Source organism: Coregonus clupeaformis, chromosome 13 (assembly GCF_020615455.1).
Source record: "Coregonus clupeaformis isolate EN_2021a chromosome 13, ASM2061545v1, whole genome shotgun sequence".
Classification (NCBI taxonomy): Eukaryota; Metazoa; Chordata; class Actinopteri; order Salmoniformes; family Salmonidae; genus Coregonus; species Coregonus clupeaformis.
In genome coordinates, this window is record NC_059204.1 from 33,574,759 (window position 1) to 33,600,426 (window position 25,668).

General features: G+C 47.5%; 1 protein-coding gene across 1 annotated transcript in view; it reads right to left on the reverse strand.

The window, feature by feature from the left end:
• The window catches only part of LOC121579176 (actin-binding LIM protein 3-like), a 143,899-nt gene extending 131,372 nt beyond the window's left edge, over positions 1-12,527 (reverse strand). Inside the window, exon 1 of the mRNA XM_041893531.2 lies at positions 12,056-12,527. Coding sequence (XP_041749465.1) covers positions 12,056-12,068 — 13 coding nt within the window. The 5' untranslated portion in view covers positions 12,069-12,527. The remainder of the gene's footprint in view (positions 1-12,055) is intronic.
• Positions 12,528-25,668: the final 13,141 nt, after the last annotated feature.

Consider the following 25,668-nt stretch of genomic DNA (forward strand, 5'->3'; position numbering starts at 1 on the left):
TAATACAGTACCCTATTTATATACAAACACAGAATGTAAGCTATAAAATGCCATTATCTTTACTGCCCGTATCTCAAAGAGACAATCTGCATCCTGCATCCTGCCCATTTCCCATCGCTGGACGTCAACATTTCCCATCGCTGGACCTCAACATTTCATAGCATTTAGACAAGACGACCCCTAACTCTGTGCACCAGGACCAGGGACAGAGAGCATTAGAGGGTGATCAGTGTAGCCATTCCAGATAGCTACTGATGCAGGTGATTTTGTACATCACTGCTCAGGCCTGACCAACAGTGACAGCCCTGGGGGTTAGTGCTGCCACAGCACTTTCTAAAGGCAGGGGGCACAGGGAACGTCATGTGTGTGTGTGTCTCTGTGTGTGTGTGTGTGTGTGTGTGTGTGTGTGTGTGCGCGCGCGCGCGCGCGCGCGTGCGTGTGTTTTGTGTGTGTGTGTGTGTGGAGAGAGCGTTATGAGGGACAAGGTAGGGAGAGAGAAGTGCAGTGGAAGAAGAGGGGAGGGGAGGGGAGGGGAGGGGAGGGGGACCCTGGTAGGGCTTCTGTTGTAGTAGACTGCAAAGGTAGAGTCTATTTCTCTCTATTTCCAGACTATCACGGTTTACATGCCTTGTCACTTTACACCAGCTGGGGACCAGACCCTTTCACACAGTCCGCTAAGCTGCTGTTGGCTGGAGAGATGTGACCATTTCACACTGTCCGCTAAGCTGCTGTTGGCTGGAGAGACGTGACCATTTCACACTGTCCGCTAAGCTGCTGTTGGCTGGAGAGACGTGACCATTGATATAATAGATAGATATATAGATAATAATAAGGTATTTTGAGGTAGATATGTACATGAAGGCAGGGTAAAGTGACTAGGCATCAGGATAGATAATAATAAGGTATTTTGAGGTAGATATGTACATGAAGGCAGGGTAAAGTGACTAGGCATCAGGATAGATAATAATAAGGTATTTGAGGTAGATATGTACATGAAGGCAGGGTAAAGTGACCAGGCATCAGGATAGATAATAATAAGGTATTTGAGGTAGATATGTACATGAAGGCAGGGTAAAGTGACTAGGCATCAGGATAGATAATAATAAGGTATTTGAGGTAGATATGTTCATGAAGGCAGGGTAAAGTGACTAGGCATCAGGATAGATAATAATAAGGTATTTGAGGTAGATATGTACATGAAGGCAGGGTAAAGTGACTAGGCACCAGGATAGATAATAATAAGGTATTTGAGGTAGATATGTACATGAAGGCAGGGTAAAGTGACTAGACATCAGGATAGATAATAATAATAAGAGTAAAATAAAGAACAGAGCATCAGCAGCAAATGATGAGTGTAAAATTGTATGTATGTATGTAGTGTGTGTGTGTGTGTGTGTGTGTGTGTGTGTGTGTGTGTGTGTGTGTGTGTGTGTGTGTGTGTGTGCGTATGTAGTGTATTTAAATGTGTGTGGGTTTTGTGTGGGAGTGTCAATGTAGTGTGGAAGTGAGTGTGTATATGCTGTGTATATATAGTCTAGTGAGTGTGTGTAGGGTCAGTGCAAGACAGAGTCAGTGCAGATAGTTCGGGTACCATTAATTGACTATTTAGCAGTCTGGCTATTTAGCAGTCTTATGGCTTGGGGGTAGGAGCTGTCTCAGAGCCTGTTGGTCTGAGAGCCAATGGTCCGGTACTGTTTGCCGGACGGTAGCAGAGTGAACAGTCTATGGCTTGGGTCAATTTTTCGGGTCTTCCTCTAACACCGCTTGATATAGAGGTCCTGGATGGCAGGAAGTTCGGCCCCAGTGATGTACTGGGCTGTCCACACCACCCTCTGTAGCGCATTGCGGTTCAGGGCGGTGCAGTTGCCATACCAAGCACTGATGCAGCCAGTCAAGATGCTCTTGATGGTGCAGCTGTAGAACTTTTTGAGGATCCGAGGGTCCATACCAAATACTTTCAGCCTCCTGAGGGGGAAGAGGCGCTGTCGTACCCTCTTCAGGACTGTGCGTGTGTGTGTGGATCATGTTAGGTCCATAGTGATGTAGACGCCAAGGAACCTGAAGCTCTTGACCTGCTCCACAACAGCCCTGTCGATGTGGATGGGGGCGTGCTCTCCCCTCTTTCTCCTGTAGTCCACGATCAGCTCCTTGGTCTTACTGACATTGAGGGAGAGGTTGTTGTCCTGGAAACACACTGCTAAGTCTCTGACCTCCTCCCTGTAGGCTGCTGACTCATCGCCGTTGGTGATCAGGCCTACCACCATCGTGTCATCAGCAAACTTCATGATGGTGTTGGAGACGTGCGCGGCCACACAGTCGTGGGTGAACAGGGAGTACAGGAGGGGACTGAGCACGCACCCCTGAGGGGCCCCAGTGTTGAGGATCAGCGTGGTGGAAGTGTTGTTGCCTACCCTCACCACCTGGGGGCGGCCCGTCAGGAAGTCCGGGATCCAGTTGCAGAGGGAGGGGTTCAGTCCCAGGGTCCCTAGCTTGGTGATGAGCTTGGAGTGGACTATGGTGTTGAACGCTGAGCTGTAGTCTATGAACAACATTCTCACATAGTTATTTCCCCTCTTGTCCAGGTGGTGGAGGGCAGTGTGAAGTTCATTTCAGATGGTGTCATCTGTGGATCTGTTGGGGCAGTATGCGAATTGGAGTGGGTCTAGGGTGTCTGGGATGATGGTGTTGATGTGTGTCGAGAGAGAGAGAGGGTAAGAGAGAGAAGGGGGAGAGATATAGGGTAGAGAGAGTGAGATAGGTAGGAGAGAAAGAGAGAGAGAGATGGAGAGAGATTAAGAGATGGGGAGGGAGAGAGACGGAGAGAGGGAGAGCATCACAGTTACTGTTACAATGAGCAGTTTGTGGCTCCCTCTGAAGTGTGTCATAATGTTCTGAAGTCTGTCATAATGCTCTGAAGTGTGTCATAATGCTCTGAAGTGTGTCATAATGCTCTGAAGTGTGTCATAATGCTCTGAAGTGTGTCATAATGCTCTGAAGTGTGTCATAATGACTCAAATGACTGCCTCGCCTGGTTCACCAACTACTTCTCAGATAGAGTTCAATGTGTCAAATCGGAGGGCCTGTTGTCTGGACCTATGGCAGTCTCTATGGGGGTGCCACAGGGTTCAATTCTCGGGCCGACTCTTTTCTCTGTGTATATCAATGATGTCGCTCTTGCTGCTGGTGACTCTCAGATCCACCTCTACGCAGACGACACCATTTTGTATACTTCTGGCCCTTCATTGGACACTGCGTTAACAAACCTCCAAACGAGCTTCAATGCCATACAACATTCCTTCCGTAGCCAACTGCTCTTAAACACTTGTAAAACTAAATGCATGCTCTTCAATTGAACGCTGCTGGCACCCGCCCACCCGACTAGAATCACTACTCTCGGCGGGTCTGACCTAGAGTATGTGGACAACTACAAATACCTAGGTGTCTGGTTAGACTGTAAACTATCCTTCCAGACTCACATTAAGCATCTCCAATCCAAAGTTAAATCTAGAATCGGCTTCCTATTTCGCAACAAAGCCTCCTTCACTCATGCTGCCAAACATGCCCTGGTAAAACTGACTATCCTACCGATCCTTGACTTCGGCGATGTAATTTACAAAATAGCCTCCAACATTCTACTCAGCAAATTGGATGTAGTCTATCACAGTGCCATCCGTTTTGTCACCAAAGCCCCATACACTTCCCACCACTGTGACCTGTACGCTCTTGTTGGCTGGTCCTCACTACATATTCGTCGCCAAACCCACTGGCTCCAGGTCATCTATAAATCACTGCTAGGCAAATCCCCGCCTTATCTTAGCTCATTGGTCACCATAGCAACACCCACCCATAGTATGCGCTCCAGCAGGTATATCTCACTGGTCATCCCCAAAGCCAACACCTCCTTTGGCCGCCATTCCTTCCAGTTCTCTGCTGCCAATGACTGGAACAAATTGCAAAAACCTCTGAAGCTGGAGACACTTATCTCCCTCACTAACTTTAAGCATCAGTTGTCAGAGCACCTTACCGATCACTGCACCTGTACACAGCCCATCTGAAATTAGCCCACCCAACTACCTCATCCCCATATTGTTATTTATTTTGCTAATTTGCACCCCAGTATCTCTATTTGCACATCATCTCTTGCACATATATCATTCCAGTGTTAATACTAAATTGTAATTATTTTGCACTATGGCCTATTTATTGCCTTACCTCCATAACTTGCTACATTTGCTCACACTGTATATATATTTTCTGTTGTATTTTTGACTTTATGTTTTGTTTACCCCATATGTAACTCTGTGTTGTTGTTTTTTTATCGCACTGCTTTGCTTTATCTTGGCCAGGTTGCAGTTGTAAATGAGAACTTGTTCTCAACTGGTTTACCTGGTTAAATAAAGGTGAAATAAATAAATAAAAAATAATGCTCTGAAGTGTGTCATAATGCTCTGAAGTGTGTCATAATGCTCTGAAGTGTGTCATAATGACATGTGCGATCTGGGATGACATTACATGCCCATTCAGAGAGATCAGGGCTAGCTATGGGTGTCAAACCTGATGCACCACTCAATTCTTTGCCTTACTAATGCCAAACAAAACTATAATCAAATCTCAGTCAGTGCCATGTCATTATTATCCTCTTGGTCTTGACAAGCATGACTGATATGATGATGCGTGGCAGGCTATTAGCAGCTACTGACGTGCTTTTAACACTTCTGTTATTACCACACCATAGGGACTGGCCACTAATGGAGACAGCTTTCTCTGACAAAGCAGTTTACACAATCACATCAGAGACTTGGTGTCACACCTACTCCTGCTCCCTCCCTCCCTCCGGCGCTCGACGTCGCCGGTCTACTAACCACCCATCATTACGCACACCTGGTCATCATTTTCTCCGTGATTACTTTATTCAGCCCTCAGTTGACATCAGTCATTAGGTAGTATTGTTTTCTCTCACGTTCTGTACGCTTCTCATGTTTGTTCATCTGTATCGTTTCATTATTAAACTCACCTTCTGCACCTGCTTCCTGACTCCCGGCGTATTACGCAACAGAATACTACCTCAGAAAAAGCAGCAGAGGATAACACCATCTTCCAGACGGTCGAGGAACAGGGTCATCTACTCCACCAACACCACGACCTGCTGGCACAACTGGGTACGGCCATGGAGGAGGTCTTCCGCGTTCTCCACCTCCTCGACACCACCAGCGAGGCTCTCCATACCCCTAACAGTGAGCCAGTCCCCCAGCCTACCCAGCCGTCCGACCAGGTCAGCGATGCCCGACTGTCCTTTCCGGAGAAGTATGACGGTACTCCATTGAAATGCCGTGGCTTCCTACTCCAGTGCTCCGTCTATTTCGCCTATCAGACAGGATCCCCCACCACCGAGAGGTCCAAAGTTGCCACGGTTATTTCCCTGCTGACCGGGTGAGCGTTGGAGTGGGCTACGGCCGTCTGGGAGAGAGGAGAGGAGGAGCTGGGTTCCTATGAGAGGTTCATGGCTTTGTTCAGGGTGGTCTTCGACCATCCTCCAGAGGGCAGAGAGGGAGGTGAGTGACTTTTCCAACTTCAGCAGGGTGCCCAGACCACTGCAGAGTACGCCCTCAACTGTTGGACTGTGGCAGCCTCCAGTGGATGGAATGAGCCGGCACTCCGCACTCTATTACGGAGAGGACTGCGCGAAGAGGTCCAGACGGAGATGGCGTGTCGGGATTGCAACCTATCCTTGGACGTACTCATCGCGATGGCCATCTGTCTGGATAACCTTCTTCGGGAGCGCCGGTGTCCACCTCGCCACTCGCCTCCCTCCTTTGGCTGTCCTGAGGCAGAGCCTGAACCCATGGAGGTAGGGGCCACACACCTCTCCGCGGCAAAGTGGCATCGCCGGAGACAGCTGGGGCTCTGTCCCTATCGCGGCCAGGAGGGGCACCAGCTTCAGCTTCAGTGTCCGGTGCGTCCCAACCCGTGTCCGGTGCATCCCAACCCGTGTCCGGTGCGTCCCAACCCGGGGTCCACTAGAGCAGAGGGGCGGCCCTGTGATCTTCCGTCTCCCAGGGTAGGCGTGAGTATTCCATCATCATCGTTTTCCGGCAAACCCTTTCTGGTTCCCATTTCACTGGCTGGCTGTCCCTCAAGTGTTGTCTCTACAGCTCTAGTGGACTCCGGTGCTGCAGAGTATTTCATCGACCAGGCCCTCGCCTCCTCCCTGAACATAACTTCATACCCGCTGTTCTCTCCTTTTCCTGTCCAAGCCCTGGATAAGCGACCATTGGGATCTGGCATAATTACGCACATCACAGAACCACTCACCCTCACCGTGGGACCCATGCACCAGGAAAGCCTTCCTTTCCTCATCCTCACAGCACCCGTACACAGTCATCCTCGGCCTCCTGTGGCTCCAACTTCATACTCCACCATCTCCTGGTCGAGGATGAGAATCACCGCCTGGGGACCAGGATGCCGGAGGACCTGCTTTCCCGAACCCTTTCCACATCGGGGGAGGGTCCTGTGAGTGTCCTCCAGCCCATCAATCTGTCCTCCCGTGTCGTTGGCCCCGTGTTTTGGGACGTAGACGTGGACAGCCACCAGGCTCTGGAGAGGGAACCCACTCCTGCTACCTGCCCTCCGGAGTGCATCTACGTCCCCATGGGGGTGAGAGATCGGCTGTTGACCTGGGCACACACATCCCTCGCCGCTGGACACCCAGGTATCACCCACACCATCCAATCCCTCTCTGATAAGTACTGGTGGCCCACCTTGGCACAGGACGTCGGCCACTATGTCAACTGATGCTCCGTATGTACCCAATCCAAATCTCTCGGCACGCTCCAGCAGGGAAACTACTTCCTGTGCCTCAGCGGCCTTGGTCACATCTGTCCATAGACTTTGTATTTCTGATCTCCCCCTTTCTGATGGTTTTACCGCTATTATGGTTGTTGTTGACAGAGTATCTAAATCCTGCCATTTTATCCCTCTCTCTGGTCTACCTACCGCTCTCCAGGTCGCTGAGGCACTATTCCAGCAGGTCTTCTGGCACTATGGCCTTCCCGGAGGACATCGTTTCCGACCGTGGTCCACAATTCACGTCGCGGGTCTGGAAAGCCTTTATGGAGAAGCTGGGGGCCACGGTCAGCCTCACATCTGGGTACTGGCCTCAGGTGGAGAGGACCAAGCAGGAGCTGGGGAGGTTCCTAAAGAGTCACTACCAGGACTGGAAGGGGGAGTGGGCCCAGTTCCTTCCCTGGGCGGAATACGCTCAGAACTCACTTAGTCACTCCACTACCGGGCTGACTCCCTTCCAGTGCGTCCTGGGATATCAGCCGGCCCTGGCTCCGTGTGTGGACGAGTGGTTCCGGCGTGCAGAGGAGGTGTGGAACGCCGCTCACGTGAGGCTCTAGTGCGCCGTCCTGCTGTTAGGTCCCTCCTAGACTCCCTGACGTTGTGGGGTCAGCTCCAGTACCTGGTGGACTGGGAGGGGTACGGTCCTGAAGAGCGCTCTTGGATCCCGGTGGCGGCCATCCTGGACCCCAACATCTCCGCCGTCCGGACCAGCCCGCTCCTCGCCCTCGGAGCCGTCCTCCTGGCCGTGGTCGTCCTGCGGCTGGAGCAGCGCGTCAGGGTGGGGGTACTGTCGCACCTACTCCTGCTCCCTCCCTCCGGCGCTCGACGTCGCCGGTCTACTAACCACCGGCCCTGGCAACTATGATTACGCACACCTGCTCCCCATCATTAGACACGCCTGGTTATAATTTTATCTGTGATTACTTTATTTAGCCCTCAGTTAATAATAATAATAATAATAATAATAATAATAATAATAAATAATAATAATATGCCATTTAGCAGACGCTTTTATCCAAAGCGACTTACAGTCATGTGCGCATAAATTTTTACGTATGGGTGGTCCCGGGGACATCGGTCATTAGGTAGTATTGTTTTCTCTCACGTTCTGTACGCTTCTCATGTTTGTTCATCTGTATCGTTTCATTATTAAACTCACCTTCTGCACCTGCTTCCTGACTCCCGGCATAATACGTTACACTTGGGCTAAGAAATGTTGTTAATGTGGTACTTTTCAGTGTTTTCTCAATATTCTCAAGGATCCTTGGAAAAGGACCCTTGGATTCTTGGAAAAAGATTATCAACAGAGAGCCTAGCCTAAAACATATATCCATATATGCACTTTGATATTGAGGTCAAAACCTTTGCTAGAGTGCAGCCCTGGCAGTGGCTTACTCTAACCACCTGCTGACTGCAAGGTTTCACATTACCAGGTGTAGGTGTATATGTGGTGGAGGTGGCACGTTGTTGTATCACATTCATGACAAAACACAACCATAAGGGACCAGTGTTGGAGGGTTTATTTTGGTTTACCAAACAAAGACACTCTCTTCTTGCTTGTCAGCTGCTCAACAAAATAATTCCAGAGATGACATTGGTCCACAATAGAGCGATTGTAACGTGAGGTGCAGGGGCACGTGCTGGCGGCAACAGCAGCCTACTGGAGTACCAACCAGTCAGTCAGCCAGTCAGTCAGCCAGTCAGACCAGGCCACCACTAGGCTGCAGCAACCAGTCAGTCAGTCAGTCAGTCAGTCAGTCAGCCAGTCAGCCAGCCAGTCAGCCAGTCAGTCAGTCAGTCAGTCAGTCAGCCAGTCAGACCAGGCCACCACTAGGCTGCAGCAACCAGTCAGTCAGCCAGTCAGTCAGCCAGCCAGTCAGTCAGTCAGTCAGCCAGCCAGTCAGTCAGCCAGCCAGTCAGTCAGCCAGTCAGTCAGTCAGTCAGCCAGTCAGTCAGACCAGGCCACCACTAGGCTGCAGCAACCAGTCAGTCAGTCAGCCAGTCAGTCAGCCAGCCAGTCAGTCAGTCAGCCAGTCAGCCAGTCAGTCAGCCATTCAGACCAGGCCACCACTAGGCTGCAGCAACCAGTCAGTCAGTCAGTCAGTCAGTCAGCCATTCAGACCAGGCCACCACTAGGCTGCAGCAACCAGTCAGTCAGTCAGCCAGTCAGTCAGCCAGCCAGTCAGTCAGCCAGTCAGCCAGTCAGTCAGCCAGTCAGTCAGACCAGGCCACCACTAGGCTGCAGCAACCAGTCAGTCAGTCAGTCAGCCATTCAGACCAGGCCACCACTAGGCTGCAGCAACCAGTCAGTCAGTCAGCCAGTCAGTCAGCCAGCCAGTCAGTCAGCCAGTCAGCCAGTCAGTCAGCCAGTCAGTCAGACCAGGCCACCACTAGGCTGCAGCAACCAGTCAGTCAGTCAGCCAGTCAGTCAGCCAGCCAGTCAGTCAGTCAGCCAGTCAGCCAGTCAGTCAGCCATTCAGACCAGGCCACCACTAGGCTGCAGCAACCAGTCAGTCAGTCAGTCAGTCAGTCAGCCATTCAGACCAGGCCACCACTAGGCTGCAGCAACCAGTCAGTCAGTCAGTCAGCCAGCCATTCAGACCAGGCCACCACTAGGCTGCAGCAACCAGCCAGTCAGTCAGCCAGCCATTCAGACCAGGCCACCACTAGGCTGCAGCAGCGCTGCTCAATCCTCTTGTTTGGCTTCCGTGTCACCACAGCACCAGAGAACAATATTATGGCGTGATGACATCACTCCAGCAGGGGAATACAGGAGACTGCATATGTAATCTGTTCTACACTGTCAGAGAACACAACACACATGATCATTCATAAATCCGACAGCGCAAGAACCTCTATCAACCATTAGCAGAAAGCCATTGAGCGAATGCTTCCTTTGAAATCAATGAAAGCTGCTATACCGCCCGCATTGTGTCGCGTCCAATAGCAGCGTCCAAGCTCAAGATCTCGCTGAGGTTAAATTATTGATGGCTGATGCGCACCGTCATTCTATCTTGTGAATTGAAATAATGAGAAATAAAGTTTGATTTTGATTGGTTTATGGTGTAGCAGGTAGAACGTCACATTGACACGATGCTTATGGCGACGCAACGCAACACATGTAGTGTTCCTGAAGTGTAAGTCAGCATAGTGGGTTTCCATGGTGACTGCTCTGATCTGGTGGCACTCAGCCAGAACAGAGGACATGATAAGAGGTGGATAATGGCTTGTTTGTTTTATTAACAAAGTGGCGCTCAGCCACAGCTTGTTTTTACAGTTTGCTGAGCGTAACATAAATAAAACACTGACCCTATGTTGTCTGAAAAAGATACGTGGATTTTATGGCATGGTTACGTGGTGCAACTATCATACATAGAGGAAGTATGGCATTAGGTTTGTAGTATCATATGCGCTTTCCTTCAAAAGTCCAAGTCATCTGTCGAAGCTATCTGGAAGAACATGACTATGGAATCAGAGGCTAAAGGGGATGCATTACTAACAGATGACTTGAAAGACAACTCAACTTCTTGCACAGGGTAAATGCTAGAATGTTGTTACTAGAAATATCTGTAAATGCTAGAGTTATATTGTGAATTTACGAGCAACTGAGACAAAGTTATATAGAGGCAGGAGATAGTTCCTAAGAATGAGAAATTATCTAAATTCAAAAGGAGTCTTTGTAGAGTTCCATCAATCATCCTCAAGGCATTCTGCATAATATTTGCACTGACAAATCCCAGACCAGAAAACACACTCATCAATACTGAGATCAATACTGAGATCAATGAATCAACTAACCAATATCATACACACCCATCAATGATTGATTGAAAGAATGAATATTCATTCACCCCAAAGCCTGCTAGAGGTTAAACCATCCCAAGCCGTCTGCTAGAGGTTAAACCATCCCAAGCCGTCTGACAGAGGTTAAACCATCCCAAGCCGTCTGCTAGAGGTTAAACCATCCCAAGACGTCTGACAGAGGTTAAACCATCCCAAGCCATCTGACAGAGGTTAAACCATCCCAAGCCGTCTGCTAAAGGTTCAACCATCCCAAGCCGTCTGACAGAGGTTAAACCATCCCAAGCCGTCTGCTAGAGGTTAAACCATCCCAAGCCGTCTGACAGAGGTTAAACCATCCCAAGCCGTCTGACAGAGGTTAAACCATCCCAAGACGTCTGACAGAGGTTAAACCATCCCAAGACGTCTGACAGAGGTTAAACCATCCCAAGACGTCTGACAGAGGTTAAACCATCCCAAGACGTCTGACAGAGGTTAAACCATCCCAAGCCGTCTGCTAGAGGTTAAACCATCCCAAGCCGTCTGCTAGAGGTTAAACCATCCCAAGCCGTCTGACAGAGGTTAAACCATCCCAAGCCGTCTGCTAGAGGTTAAACCATCCCAAGCCATCTGACAGAGGTTAAACCATCCCAAGCCGTCTGACAGAGGTTAAACCATCCCAAGCCGGTTCCCTGCTGTTGATTTGGATGTAGGAGGGACTTACTAAACCTGCATGGCTTGATGATGATAATTCCACCACCAGAACCACCCCCCTCCATTCCTAGGCAACAGTTGCTGCAAGGGAATTGCGAGAAATCTCTCCCTAGATGAATCTCAGTGTGAGTGTCAAGTAGTTAAATTAAAGGATATGGTAACACCTTGTTCCACCCCACCCACCCCACAGTCTAGCACACAGCAGCACTTTGAGAAAAATCAACCTGAGTATGATGATGTGAAATATAGAAATAAACAATTGAACCGATTGTGTGTGTGTGTGTGTGTGTGTACATGTGAGAGAAAGAGAGAGAGAGAGTGAAAGAGAGAGAGTGAAAGAGAGTGAAAGAGAGAGAGAGAGAGAGAGAGAGAGAGAGAGAGAGAGAGAGAGAGAGAGAGAGAGAGAGAGAGAGTAGGTGAGGGTCATTTAGAATGTGCAGGTGTTACAGTAATGAGTGTAACCACTACAATAACAATTCCATACCTCCACTTCCCCTCACTAGGCTATCTAAAGCACCATTGAGCCGTATTCTCTAGTAAGTTACATCCACATGCATTGCCACAGTAAATACTGCACAATCATGTTTAGCAAGTTAAGTTTCCTTTTGACCTGTATGATGGTTCAATACCTTTCTCTGAATTCACCTTGTTTACAAAGGTATAACAACGTAATGAACAACAGCATTACAAAGTATAACAGGAAGTTTAGGCTACTTACCATTAGTGTTCATTGTTGAGTTGGCATTCGAAAAGTGACTCTGAAACTATTAGGTTACTGGATAAATACAGTCGTCATATGCACCATGTCCTGCTGTGTAATACATAGGTAGAAGATAAAACAAAGAATATGAAAAATACTACAGCAAGGCTGGCATATTTCATTTGTAGGCTTTCAGCTCAGAGCAGCTCCAAACTCCTCAGCCTTCTCTCAGCTCCGAGTACAGTCCAGAGTGCCTGTCCTCTCTAAGCAAGGTGAAGAATAAACCTGAAACCTGATTGGAAAGTCGGGGTGTTCCCTCTGTTTAGAAGCCGATTACAACAATGCTCTGGTAGAGACTGTTCAGGATTTCACTAAATCCGGATTGGAATTGTTGTACAGAAGGCTACTACAGAGCTGCTCTGTCTTGTTCCATCCTCACCGCATCCGTTCTTCTGAGGAATACAGTAAAGAGGCTGCGATATCGATGGTAGGCTACTGTCAATGCGCTCTGGTGAGAATAAGCTTTTCCGATGACCTGAGCTCGAGCGGATCTGAGCGCAGTGGCGGGATGGAGCGGCAGTTGGACCGAAATGGCACGCCAGCGCCGACCAGTGGTCGAACATGCTTTTACACAACTCCCTTTAAGAGGAACATGAGGTAGGCTACTACGTTTCATTGGCAGGAAGGATAGACCTACATGTGAGTGTCTGTCAGCACATCACATGGAAACAATGGAATTAATCGGTACTCGGTAGTATGCAATTTTACATTTTTGTAATTATCAGAACCCCAAAAGTACTTCATGTACATTTAAACTTAGGATACTTCCTAGGCTTCCTAACTCCTAGCCATATTTATGACTAAAACGAGAAGACGTTTATTGTAAAATGTATTCTCTTTTTACTGTCAAATATGTCTACTTTACTCTAAGATTTAGGCAACCTACAGTAGCCTACAATTATTTTCCCCCATCATTATTTCAAGAATTATTACATACCTATTAATATGGACTTTGGTTAGGACAGGAAGAATAATATCTAACACAGCCTAATAATTTCAAATTATTGAATCCACTCATTTATGAGACATCACTGTGCTTTCAGAGGTGAGAGAGCAGATGATGTGAAAGTTATAATGGTAATGCATTTACTGCTGACATCTAGTGGTCATTTAATTACGGTCATTGCTATCGGGGATCGTTGTGACATCCCTACCCCATTGAAGTTGACATTTAAAATGGTTAAGATGAGGGTTAAGGTTAGGGTCAGGGTCGCAGTTAAGGTTAGGGTTCTGGGTAGGGACGTCCCAAGTATTCCAGATTGCACTAACCATTTAGATACTTGCTCTTCAAATGCCCACAAACCCTGGTCAGTTATATTACTTGCCCATGCCTCATTTCAACACTACAGTAACACTAAAATAAGTGAGTGTTACATTTCTAATCACTCCACATGCATTAGTTGATCTCCCTATAATGTTAGAGATCAATCACTCTCAGCTTGCACTGATTATGAATCACTGTGCACCTTTCAATGTAGAGAACAAACTGATTGATGATGGTTTTACTGGTAGGCCTCCCCTAAATCCAGAGGGGGTCAGTGTTGATCAGGATGAAACACTGGACCGGGTGAACAAGGCTGCATCCTGATTCGCCACTCTTTGAAGGGGAAATCCACCACTTGCTTTGGTAAACAGGGATGGGGCTTAAGAAATATAGAAAGAGAAATTGGTGTGCTCAGCTCATTTCATGTTTGTAGTGACAGAAGGTCTCGGGTGCCGGGTTCATAAATTATTTACATTCAGTATTTACATACATTATTAACATACATTTTCTGTGAAATGTGTCTGTTTTTCTGACCCCTGCTGCAAAAAAAATACATTCAAACTTAAATAATATTTCAGTGAGTGCAGGTTTTTACTTTCTTCAAGCTTAAGAAATATAACCACTCTCAAAAGTGCTAGAGCTATGGATGCAAAGACTGAGCATCCAACAGATCAAAATTATAGATTTAACCATGTTTTAAAGCTATATAGTGTTTGTTTACAAAACTTTACATTGAGTTTGACAAAAATTTGAATAAAGCTATCTTATATTTTGGGATCTGATAGGCTACGACAGTTGAACTAAGCTCATGAGTAATTTATAAGTTATATTCTTCAAGAATCATTGAGTACATATTATTAATATACAAGTCAAAAAATGGATGTAGCAACTGCAGATTGCCCCTTTAAGTGCACACTTCCCGTCATGGATTTAACATAGGTGAAAACCCCCCACCCCATCCCTCCAATCAAATGTTTTTAAATCCATGACTGGCAGTGTGCAAGTGCACACTTTAGGAGAACGGTTAATAATTAGGATGCGTCCCATCACTGTCTGTTGTACGTTATGGACCCAACACTGTCTGTTGTACGTTATGGACCCAACACTGTCTGTTGTACGGTATGGACCCAACACTGTCTGTTGTACGGTATGGACCCAACACTGTCTGTTGTACGGTATGGACCCAACACTGACTGTTGTACGGTATGGACCCAACACTGTCTGTTGTACGGTATGGACCCAACACTGTCTGTTGTACGGTATGGACCCAACACTGTCTGTTGTACGTTATGGACCCAACACTGTCTGTTGTACGGTATGGACCCAACACTGTCTGTTGTACGGTATGGACCCAACACTGACTGTTGTACGGTATGGACCCAACACTGTCTGTTGTACGGTATGGACCCAACACTGTCTGTTGTACGTTATGGACCCAACACTGTCTGTTGTACGTTATGGACCCAACACTGTCTGTTGTACGGTATGGACCCAACACTGTCTGTTGTACGGTATGGACCCAACACTGACTGTTGTACGGTATGGACCCAACACTGACTGTTGTACGTTATGGACCCAACACTGACTGTTGTACGTTATGGACCCAACACTGACTGTGTGAACAGTATTGATGAGTCTCAGATCAGGCTAATAAAAGGTCCGGATTACCGAACGGGCATGCAGGGCACGTGCCCAGGGCCCCCCGACCCCCAGGGGGCCCCCAACCCTAAAAAATAAGGTTTATTTTTTTGGGTTGGGGGGCCCGCTGGAGGTAGGTTCCCTAAATGTGTTAGTCAGGCCCTGAATACATCACCAACAATGGCAGGTACTGTCCCATTATCAGCTTCACATACAAAGATCACACCTTCTACATCTTTTCAACAAAACAATATTTCCATTTACTAGGGCTGTCAAACGATAAAAAAAAAAATCTAGTTAATCACAGGATGTGGTGTCCGAATTTGCACAAAGTGAATTTTTCATACAAAAACATTACAAGAATATTAACGTCTTAATTTTGTCTAAAGTAACAGTTAGCAAAATTAGGTAAATTGAGAAAGCGCACTTTTTCTACCTCAATGTCAACTTGTTTTCACATCGCATTGTAGATTTTAGCTGTATAGATCATTTATTTGGGATGTTTTCAGTGTATTTTTCAGAAGAAAAAAAAGAAGGCACTAAAATGACGAAAGGTTCACTAGAGTTAACGGATTAACTCTGACAGACCTACTATTTACGTTTAACTCCTTGGTGAATGTCACGATCGTCGGAAGGAGCGGACCAATACGCAGCGCGTGGAGTGAACATGATGACTTTATTTATAAAGCAACCACGTAAAAACAACAAAAGACGATAGTGAAGTCCTAACGTAACAATACACTGAACTTGGAACAATAACCCACAAAACAAAGGTGAAAACTGACAGTTTAAATATGGCTCCCAATCAGAGATAACGAGCCGACAGCTGACACTCGTTACCTCCGATTGGGAGTCATTGACTACAACATACAATACCTAGAAAACCAACCCACAGACCTGCAAACATAGAAATACACCCGACAGAACTACCAACATAGAAAAACACCCCAAATCCCCAACAAAACAACATACACTCTAGCTCACATACAAAAGTCCTAGAGCCAGAGTGTCACAGTACCCCCCCCTAAAGGTGCGCACTCCGGGCGCACCAGCATACGCTCTAGGGGAGGGTCTGGGTGGGCGTCTGTCCACGGTGGTGGCTCTGGCCCCGGTCGTGATCCCCACCCCACCACAGTCACAAACTGCTTAGTAGGCAGTACCGGACTAAGGGACAGCACCTGACTAAGGGGCAGCACCCGGACTAAGTGGCAGCACCGGACTAAGGGGCAGCACCGGACCAAGGGGCAGCACCGGGCTAAGGGGCAGCACCTGACTAAAGGGCAGCACCGGACTGAGGGGCAGATCCTGGCTGGCTGGCTCAGGCGGATCCTGGCTGGACGGCTCTGGCGGATCCTGGCTGGCGGAAGGCTCTGGCTGATCCTGTCTGGCAGAAGGCTCTGGCTGATCCTGTCTGGCAGAAGGCTCTGGCTGATCCTGTCTGGCAGAAGGCTCTGGCTGATCCTGTCTGGCAGAAGGCTCTGGCTGATCCTGTCTGGCAGAAGGCTCTGGCTGATCCTGTCTGGCGGAAGGCTCTGGCTGATCCTGTCTGGCGGAAGGCTCTGGCTGATCCTGTCTGGCGGAAGGCTCTGGCTGATTCTGTCTGGCGGAAGGCTCTGGCTGATCCTGTCTGGCGGAAGGCTCTGGCTGATCCTGTCTGGCGGAGAGCTCCTAGCGGCTCCGGTCTGGCGGACGGCTCTGAAGGCTCATGGCAGACGGGCGGCTTTGCAGGCTCAGTACAGACGGGCAGTTCAGACGGCGTTGGGCAGACGGGCAGTTCAGACGGCGTTGGGCAGACGGGCAGTTCAGACGGCGTTGGGCAGACGGGCAGTTCAGGCGCCGTTGGGCAGACGGGCAGTTCAGACGGCGTTGGGCAGACGGACAGTTCAGACGGCGTTGGGCAGACGGGCAGTTCAGGCCCCGTTGGGCAGACGGCAGACTCTGGCCGTCTGAGGCGCATCGTAGGCCTGGTGCGTGGTGCCGGAACAGGAGGTACCGGGCTGAGGACACGCATCCCAGGGCTAGTGCGGGGAGAAGCAACAGGGCATGCTTGGCCCTGGGGACGCACCGTAGGCCTGATGCGTGGTGCCGGAACTGGAGGTACCGGGCTGAGGACACGCATCTCAGGGCTAGTGCGGGAAGCAGCAACAGGGCATGCTTGGCCCTGGGGACGCACCGTAGGCCTGATGCGTGGTGCCGGAACTGGAGGTACCGGGCTGAGGACACGCATCTCAGGGCTAGTGCGGGGAGTCGGAACAGGGCATGCTGGACCCTGGGGACTCCCATAACGCCTAGTGCGGGGAGCCGGAACAGGGCATGCTGGACCCTGGGGACTCCCATAACGCCTAGTGCGGAGAGCAGGAACAGGCCGGGCGGGGCTGGCGACGCGCACCGTATCCCTGGTGCGAGTGGCCGGAACAGGCCGGGCCGGGCTGGCGAGCGCACCGTATCCCTGGTGCGAGGAGTAGGAACAGGCCGGGCTGGGCTGGCGACGCGCACCGTATCCCTGGTGCGAGTGGCCGGAACAGGCCGGGCGGGGCTGGCGACGCGCACCGTATCCCTGGTGCGTGGAGTAGGAACAGGCCGGGCTGGGCTGGCGACGCGCACCGTATCCCTGGTGCGAGTGGCCGGAACAGGCCGGGCCGGGTTGGCGAAACGCACCGTATCCCTGGTGCGAGGAGTAGGAACAGGCCGGGCTGGGCTGGCGAAGCGCACCGTATCCCTGGTGCGAGGAGTAGGAACAGGCCGGGCTGGGCTGGCGACGCGCACCGTACACTTAGTGCGAGGGACCGGAACAGGCCGTACCGTACGGGGAACACACACTACTGGCTGCACCACGGGACTAGGAACGGGCCGGACCGAACTGGTTACACACCCCAGTACCTCACGCCGTGCCTCAACACTTTCCTTCCCTGCTTTACCCAGTTGCCCCCTTGACCTGGTAGCCCACTGAATCCGTCCCTTCTCTGCCTCCGTCAGCCCCCTTAACCTGGCAGCCCTCTGACTCTGCCTAGTGGCAGCCTCCTGCTGCTCCGTCGCCCAAGCCATGTGCCCCCCCCCAAAAACTTCTTGGGGTTGCCTCTCGTCCTTCCGACGATGATGGCCCTGCTGATGCCGTTGCTCCTCTCGCCGTCGCCTCTCCACCGTCTCGTTCCATGGTCGGCGATCCATACCATCTAGGATCTCCTCCCAAGTCCAGGACCCTTTACCTTCCACCAGTTCCTTCCATGTCCAGACCCTTTGTTCCTGGACGCGCTGCTTGGTTCCTTTATGGTGGGTTATTCTGTCACGATCGTCGGAAGGAGCGGACCAATACGCAGCGCGTGGAGTGAACATGATGACTTTATTTATAAAGCAACCACGTAAAAACAACAAAAGACGATAGTGAAGTCCTAACGTAACAATACACTGAACTTGGAACAATAACCCACAAAACAAAGGTGAAAACTGACAGTTTAAATATGGCTCCCAATCAGAGATAACGAGCCGACAGCTGACACTCGTTACCTCCGATTGGGAGTCATTGACTACAACATACAATACCTAGAAAACCAACCCACAGACCTGCAAACATAGAAATACACCCGACAGAACTACCAACATAGAAAAACACCCCAAATCCCCAACAAAACAACATACACTCTAGCTCACATACAAAAGTCCTAGAGCCAGAGTGTCACAGTGAATCAAGTCAAATTGACTTTAATATATAGTCATTTCAATAGATAAAGTGTGTGGAACCAGTTGTAATGTAATTTATTTGGCAAATCTTAACAGATAATCAATCATCTATTTTTAGTTGAGTTACTCCAGTGAGCAGCAGCTTCCTTTTGTGGAGTAATAAGACCCTCACCCTCATACGAAAAAGCAGAATTTTGCTGCTGGTTGTGATTTGCATAACAGTGAATCAGAAGGTGGATAAAGAGCATTTCTATGGTCCATTCTATGGCAAGAACAGCTCAAATAAGCAAAGAGAAAAGACAGTCCATCATTACTTTAAGACATAAAGGTCAGTCAATACGTAACATTTCAAGAACTTTGAACGTTTCTTCAAGTGCAGTCGCGAAAACCATCAAGCGCTATGATGAAACTGGCTCTCATGAGGACCGCCACAGGAATGGAAGACCCAGAGTTACCTCTGCTGCAGAGGATAAGTTCATTAGAGTTACCAGCCTCAGAAATTGCAGCCAAAATAAATGCTTCACAGAGTTCAAGTAACAGACACATCTCAACATCAACTGTTCAGAGGAGACTGTGTGAATGAGGCCTTCATGGTCAAATTGCTCAACCAATTTGAGATGGTTTGGGATGAGTCGAACCGCAGAGTGAAGGAAAAGCAGCCAACAAGTGCTTAGCATATGTGGGATCTCCTTCAAGACTGTTGGAAAAGCATTCCAGGTGAAGCTTGTTGAGAGAATGCCAAGAGTGTGCAAAGCTGTCATCAAGGCAAAGGGTGGCTCTTTGAAGAATCTCAAATATATTTTGATTTGTTTAACACTTTTTCGGTTACTATATGATTCCATATGTGTTATTTCATAGTTTTGATGTCTTCACTATTATTCTACAATGTAGAAAATAGTAAAAATAAAGAAAACCCTTGAATGAGTAGGTGCTCTAAAACTTTTGACCGGTAGTGTATATATATATATATATATATATATTGATAAAATATTGAATTTGACCATAGAAACCCATTGAATAACACATTCATAAATGGCAAACCAGACAGTCAAAACATTAATCATTAGGAATAAGGTCTTGAAGTGTCTGTCCTATATCTAGAAGATATAAGAAAGCTCTGGAGATATCTTTGTTTTTTTGGACACATATTTAACCCCTTATTTTTGTTGGCACAAAATGACCTCCATACTTCCATTTGTTTGTATGGGTTACCTTCAGACGAGTCCTGTGACATGTGGGGGTTGTAGAGCAAACCTGAGAACACCATTGTGTTTGTGAGAGTCTAGGCCAAACCGTTCGGACACTACAGACGTTTTCGTGTAAAGACCGATTTTCGGGATGTCTCATGGTCTGACAAATGGCCGACATAGGCGGATGCAGTGGATTGAGACGCAGCCCATGCAAAAACGTGATATCTCTAGCTTAAACTGACAGATTTTGATGGGGATTTTTTTATTCTCTTACTTAGATTCACACACGGGTGCGTCAATAGACTCTACTCACATGGAACACATCATCATGTTTTACCTGCTGTATAACAAAGGAGATCATATGATGTGTGTTGTCTGGGTCTTGAGAAGGTGAGTCAGTGTGTGACTGAGTGAGGAGACTAGGACTGATGTCGTCTTCCTGCAATGTATTGGAGGCACAATTGGTGAAAAAGCATTGTGTTCTTCTCTGAAATTAGCACCACTCTAAAGCCATCTTTTTGGTTCTATTACCATCACAACACCGTTTTTGCCGTCACATAATGAAAGCCTATGATTCATGTAGGTCCATAAAACCTACTTTCCAGACACAGACACGCGCGTGCGCACACACTGTCTGTTCCTCTCTGAAAAGTAGACGCAGAGCAACAGTAGGTAAACATAAGCAGTTTCTATAACACTACGTTTCATGTGGAACAGTGTTGACACACACTAAAGCCAGGTCTTTTACTAATCAACTACTGAACAGCAGCACCAAACAGCACCACTGGGTAAAAACGTATGCAAAACATAAATTAACGTCATTGGTGCACTCCTCTTTTCTTGTAGATCTCTTTTTTATTGGTTATATTGACAGTTTCACAGAGACCACTGTGGGAGTCTTTCACAGAGACCACGGTGGGAGTCTTTCACAGAGACCACTGTGGGAGTCTTTCACAGAGACCACTGTGGCAATCTTTCACAGAGACCACAGTGGGAATCGTTCACAGAGACCCCTGTGGGAGTCTTTCACAGAGACCAATGTGGGAGTCTTTCACAGAGACCAATGTGGGAGTCTTTCATTAATTAGGAATGCACTGAAGATGACAGCATCACAGTAACCACCGGTTACCACGTTGGCAGCCAAATGTTCTCCCCTGAAAGTTGATAGATGGATGACAGAGATTTTGATAGATGGATGACAGAGAGCTGATAGATGGATGACAGAGAGCTGATAGATGGATGACAGAGCTGATAGATGGATGACAGAAAGCTGATAGATGGATGACAGAGAGCTGATAGATGGATGACAGAGAGCTGATAGATGGATGACAGAGAGCTGATAGATGGATGACAGAGAGCTGTAGATGGATGACAGAGCTGATAGATGGATGACAGAGAGCTGTAGATGGATGACAGAGAGCTGTAGATGGATGACAGAGAGCTGTAGATGGATGACAGAGAGCTGTAGATGGATGACAGAGAGCTGATAGATGGATGACAGAGAGCTGATAGATGGATGACAGAGAGCTGTAGATGGATGACAGAGCTGATAGATGGATGACAGAGAGCTGATAGATGGATGACAGAGAGCTGTAGATGGATGACAGAGAGCTGTAGATGGATGACAGAGAGCTGTAGATGGATGACAGAGAGCTGATAGATGGATGACAGAGAGCTGTAGATGGATGACAGAGCTGATAGATGGATGACAGAGAGCTGATAGATGGATGACAGAGAGCTGTAGATGGATGACAGAGAGCTGTAGATGGATGACAGAGAGCTGTAGATGGATGACAGAGAGCTGTAGATGGATGACAGAGAGCTGTAGATGGATGACAGAGAGCTGATAGATGGATGACAGAGAGCTGATAGATGGATGACAGAGAGCTGATAGATGGATGACAGAGAGCTGTAGATGGATGACAGAGAGCTGTAGATGGATGACAGAGAGCTGTAGATGGATGACAGAGAGCTGTAGATGGATGACAGAGAGCTGATAGATGATGACAGAGAGCTGATAGATGGATGACAGAGAGCTGTAGATGGATGACAGAGAGCTGTAGATGGATGACAGAGAGCTGATAGATGGATGACAGAGAGCTGATAGATGGATGACAGAGAGCTGATAGATGGATGACAGAGAGCTGTAGATGGATGACAGAAAGCTGATAGATGGATGACAGAGAGCTGTAGATGGATGACAGAGAGCTGATAGATGGATGACAGAGAGCTGATAGATGGATGACAGAGAGCTGATAGATGGATGACAGAGAGCTGTAGATGGATGACAGAGAGCTGTAGATGGATGACAGAGAGCTGATAGATGGATGACAGAGAGCTGTAGATGGATGACAGAGAGCTGATAGATGGATGACAGAGAGCTGTAGATGGATGACAGAGAGCTGTAGATGGATGACAGAGAGGGAGCAGTTGGAGAGGACAGATTGTGATGACAGGAGCGGAGACCTTGGTCCATGCTGGATTACACGTGTATGGATTTAGTGTCCGACTCATGAGGCAGGAGCATCAGTCACTGGGACCGTTCACGTTACTTTTTGTGGGGGAATATTTTGCCATTAATGAAGGACAAACAAAAACAAATCTGAACAGAGCCTTAGGGATGGAGCACAGCAGGAAGCATGGTCTGCAAAACAATAACCTCTGCAGATTCCCATGTGTGGATGACTCAGGTCTACACCGGTGCTGTTAGCAAGGTTAACTAACTTATTGTTAAATCAAATCAAATCAAATGTTATTTGTCACATACACGTGTTTAGCAGATGTTATAGGGGGTGTAGCGAAATGCTTGTGCTTCTAGCTCCGACAGTGGAGTAATATGTAACAAGTAATATCTAACAATTTCACAACATATACCCAATACACACAAAACTAGTAAGGAATGGGATTTAAGAAAATATACAAATATAGACAAGCAATGACAGAGCGGCTGCAGATGAGCAGTGTAAAGAGACATTATTCAAATAATGGAGAACTGGTAATTGTCGGTGTTACTGCATGGAGACAGATTAAACAAGATACTGCACTGAGAAGTGCATCAGAGAATTAAATTGCCTAAGACGACAGACAAACCATTGCGGTCCTCTGTAGCTCAGCTGGTAGAGCACAGCGCTTGTAACGCCAAGGTAGTGGGTTCGATACCCGGGACCACCCATACACAAAAAAATGTATGCACGCATGACTGTAAGTCGCTTTGGATAAAAGCGTCTGCTAAATGCCATATTATTATTATTATTTAGAGGCAAAAAACACAGACGAAACAGATGTTGGAAAGAGGTAGAAAAAGTCCCGCTGGATAATGGATCTGGCCTATCATATTCCTCAAACCTTGTCACTCCCCTTCATAAGACCGGGAAGAGGGAACATAAGTGAACATGAATGCCAAAAGCAAAGACCAGCAGAGAAAATTTTGTTTATTCCTTGGTTTACACAAAACCTCTTTGAATCTCAGGAACACATTCTCTACGGGAGTGGACCTTATCTGTAGTAGTGGTGAGGTTACACAGCTGGGGCCCAATCATGGTTAAGCCCCTAAAACAGATTGCATTCATGAAATATCTATGAGATACCTTGTAGCTGAGACTTGTCAGAATAACTACAAAAGCTGAGTTCAGGGGCCTGTCTCCCACACATACTCAGTCTAATGGCATCCATTACGAGCTTTATGGTGGGGCGTCGTCCAGATATAGGAGAAGGACCACCAAGATATGGAGAGAAACTCTGATAGCGGAATAATATAGTCACTAAATAGCTTCAATTCATCTATTATCATATTTCAATGGACTACCTGACATCTATATACAATACAGTGGGGAAAAAAAGTATTTAGTCAGCCACCAATTGTGCAAGTTCTCCCACTTAAAAAGATGAGAGAGGCCTGTAATTTTCATCATAGGTACAAGTCAACTATGACAGACAAATTGAGAAAAAAAATCCAGAAAATCACATTGTAGGATTTTTAATGAATTAATTTGCAAATTATGGTGGAAAATAAGTATTTGGTCACCTACTAAGAAGCAAGATTTCTGGCTCTCACAGACCTGTAACTTCTTCTTTAAGAGGCTCCTCTGTCCTCCACTCGTTACCTGTATTAATGGCACCTGTTTGAACTTGTTATCAGTATAAAAGACACCTGTCCACAACCTCAAACAGTCACACTCCAAACCCCACTATGGCCAAGACCAAAGAGCTGCCAAAGGACACCAGAAACAAAATTGTAGACCTGCACCAGGCTGGGAAGACTGCATTTGCAATAGGTAAGCAGCTTGGTTTGAAGAAATCAACTGTGGAAGCAATTATTAGGAAATGGAACACATACAAGACCACTGATAATCTTCCTCGATCTGGGGCTCCACGCAAGATCTCACCCCGTGGGGTCAAAATGATCACAAGAACGGTGAGCAAAAATCCCAGAACCACACGGTTTCTCAATACTTTGTTATATACCCTTTGTTGGCAATGACACAGGTCAAACGTTTTCTGTAAGTCTTCACAAGGTTTTCACACACTGTTGCTGGTATTTTGGCCCATTCCTCCATGCAGATCTCCTCTAGAGCAGTGATGTTTTGGGGCTGTCGCTGGGCAACACGGACTTTCAACTCCCTCCAAAGATTTTCTATGGGGTTGAGATCTGGAGACTGGCTAGGCCACTCCAGGACCTTGAAATGCTTCTTACGAAGCCACTCCTTCGTTGCCCGGGCGGTGTGTTTGGGATCATTGTCATGCTGAAAGACCCAGCCACGTTTCATCTTCAATGCCCTTGCTGATGGAAGGAGGTTTTCTCTCAAAATCTCACGATACATGGCCCCATTCATTCTTTCCTTTACACGGATCAGTCGTCCTGGTCCCTTTGCAGAAAAACAGCCCCAAAGCATGATGTTTCCACCCCCATGCTTCACAGTAGGTATGGCGTTCTTTGGATGCAACTCAGCATTCCAAACACGACAAGTTGAGTTTTTACCAAAAAGTTCTATTTTGGTTTCATCTGACCATATGACATTCTCCCAATCCTCTTCTGGATCATCCAAATGCACTCTAGCAAACTTCAGACGGGCCTGGACATGTACTGGCTTAAGCAGGGGGACACATCTGGCACTGCAGGATTTGAGTCCTTGGCGGCGTAGTGTGTTACTGATGGTAGGCTTTGTTACTTTGGTCCCAGCTCTCTGCAGGTCATTCACTAGGTCCCCCCGTGTGGTTCTGGGATTTTTGCTCACCGTTCTTGTGATCATTTTGACCCCACGGGGTGAGATCTTGCATGGAGCCCCAGATCGAAGGAGATTATCAGTGGTCTTGTATGTCTTCCATTTCCTAAGAATTGCTCCCACAGTTGATTTCTTCAAACCAAGCTGCTTACCTATTGCAGATTCAGTCTTCCCAGCCTGGTGCAGGTCTACAATTTTGTTTCTGGTGTCCTTTGACAGCTCTTTGGTCTTGGCCATAGTGGAGTTTGGAGGGTGACTGTTTGAGGTTGTGGACAGGTGTCTTTTATACTGATAACAAGTTCAAACAGGTGCCATTAATACAGGTAATGAGTGGAGGACAGAGGAGCCTCTTAAAGAAGAAGTTACAGGTCTGTGAGAGCCAAAAATCTTGCTTGTTTGTAGGTGACCAAATACTTATTTTTCACCATAATTTGCAAATAAATTCATAAAAAATCCTACAATGTGATTTTCTGGATTTTTTTTCCACAATTTGTCTGTCATAGTTGAAAATTACAGGCCTCTCTCATCTTTTTAAGTGGGAGAACTTGCACAATTGGTGGCTGACTAAATACTTTTTTT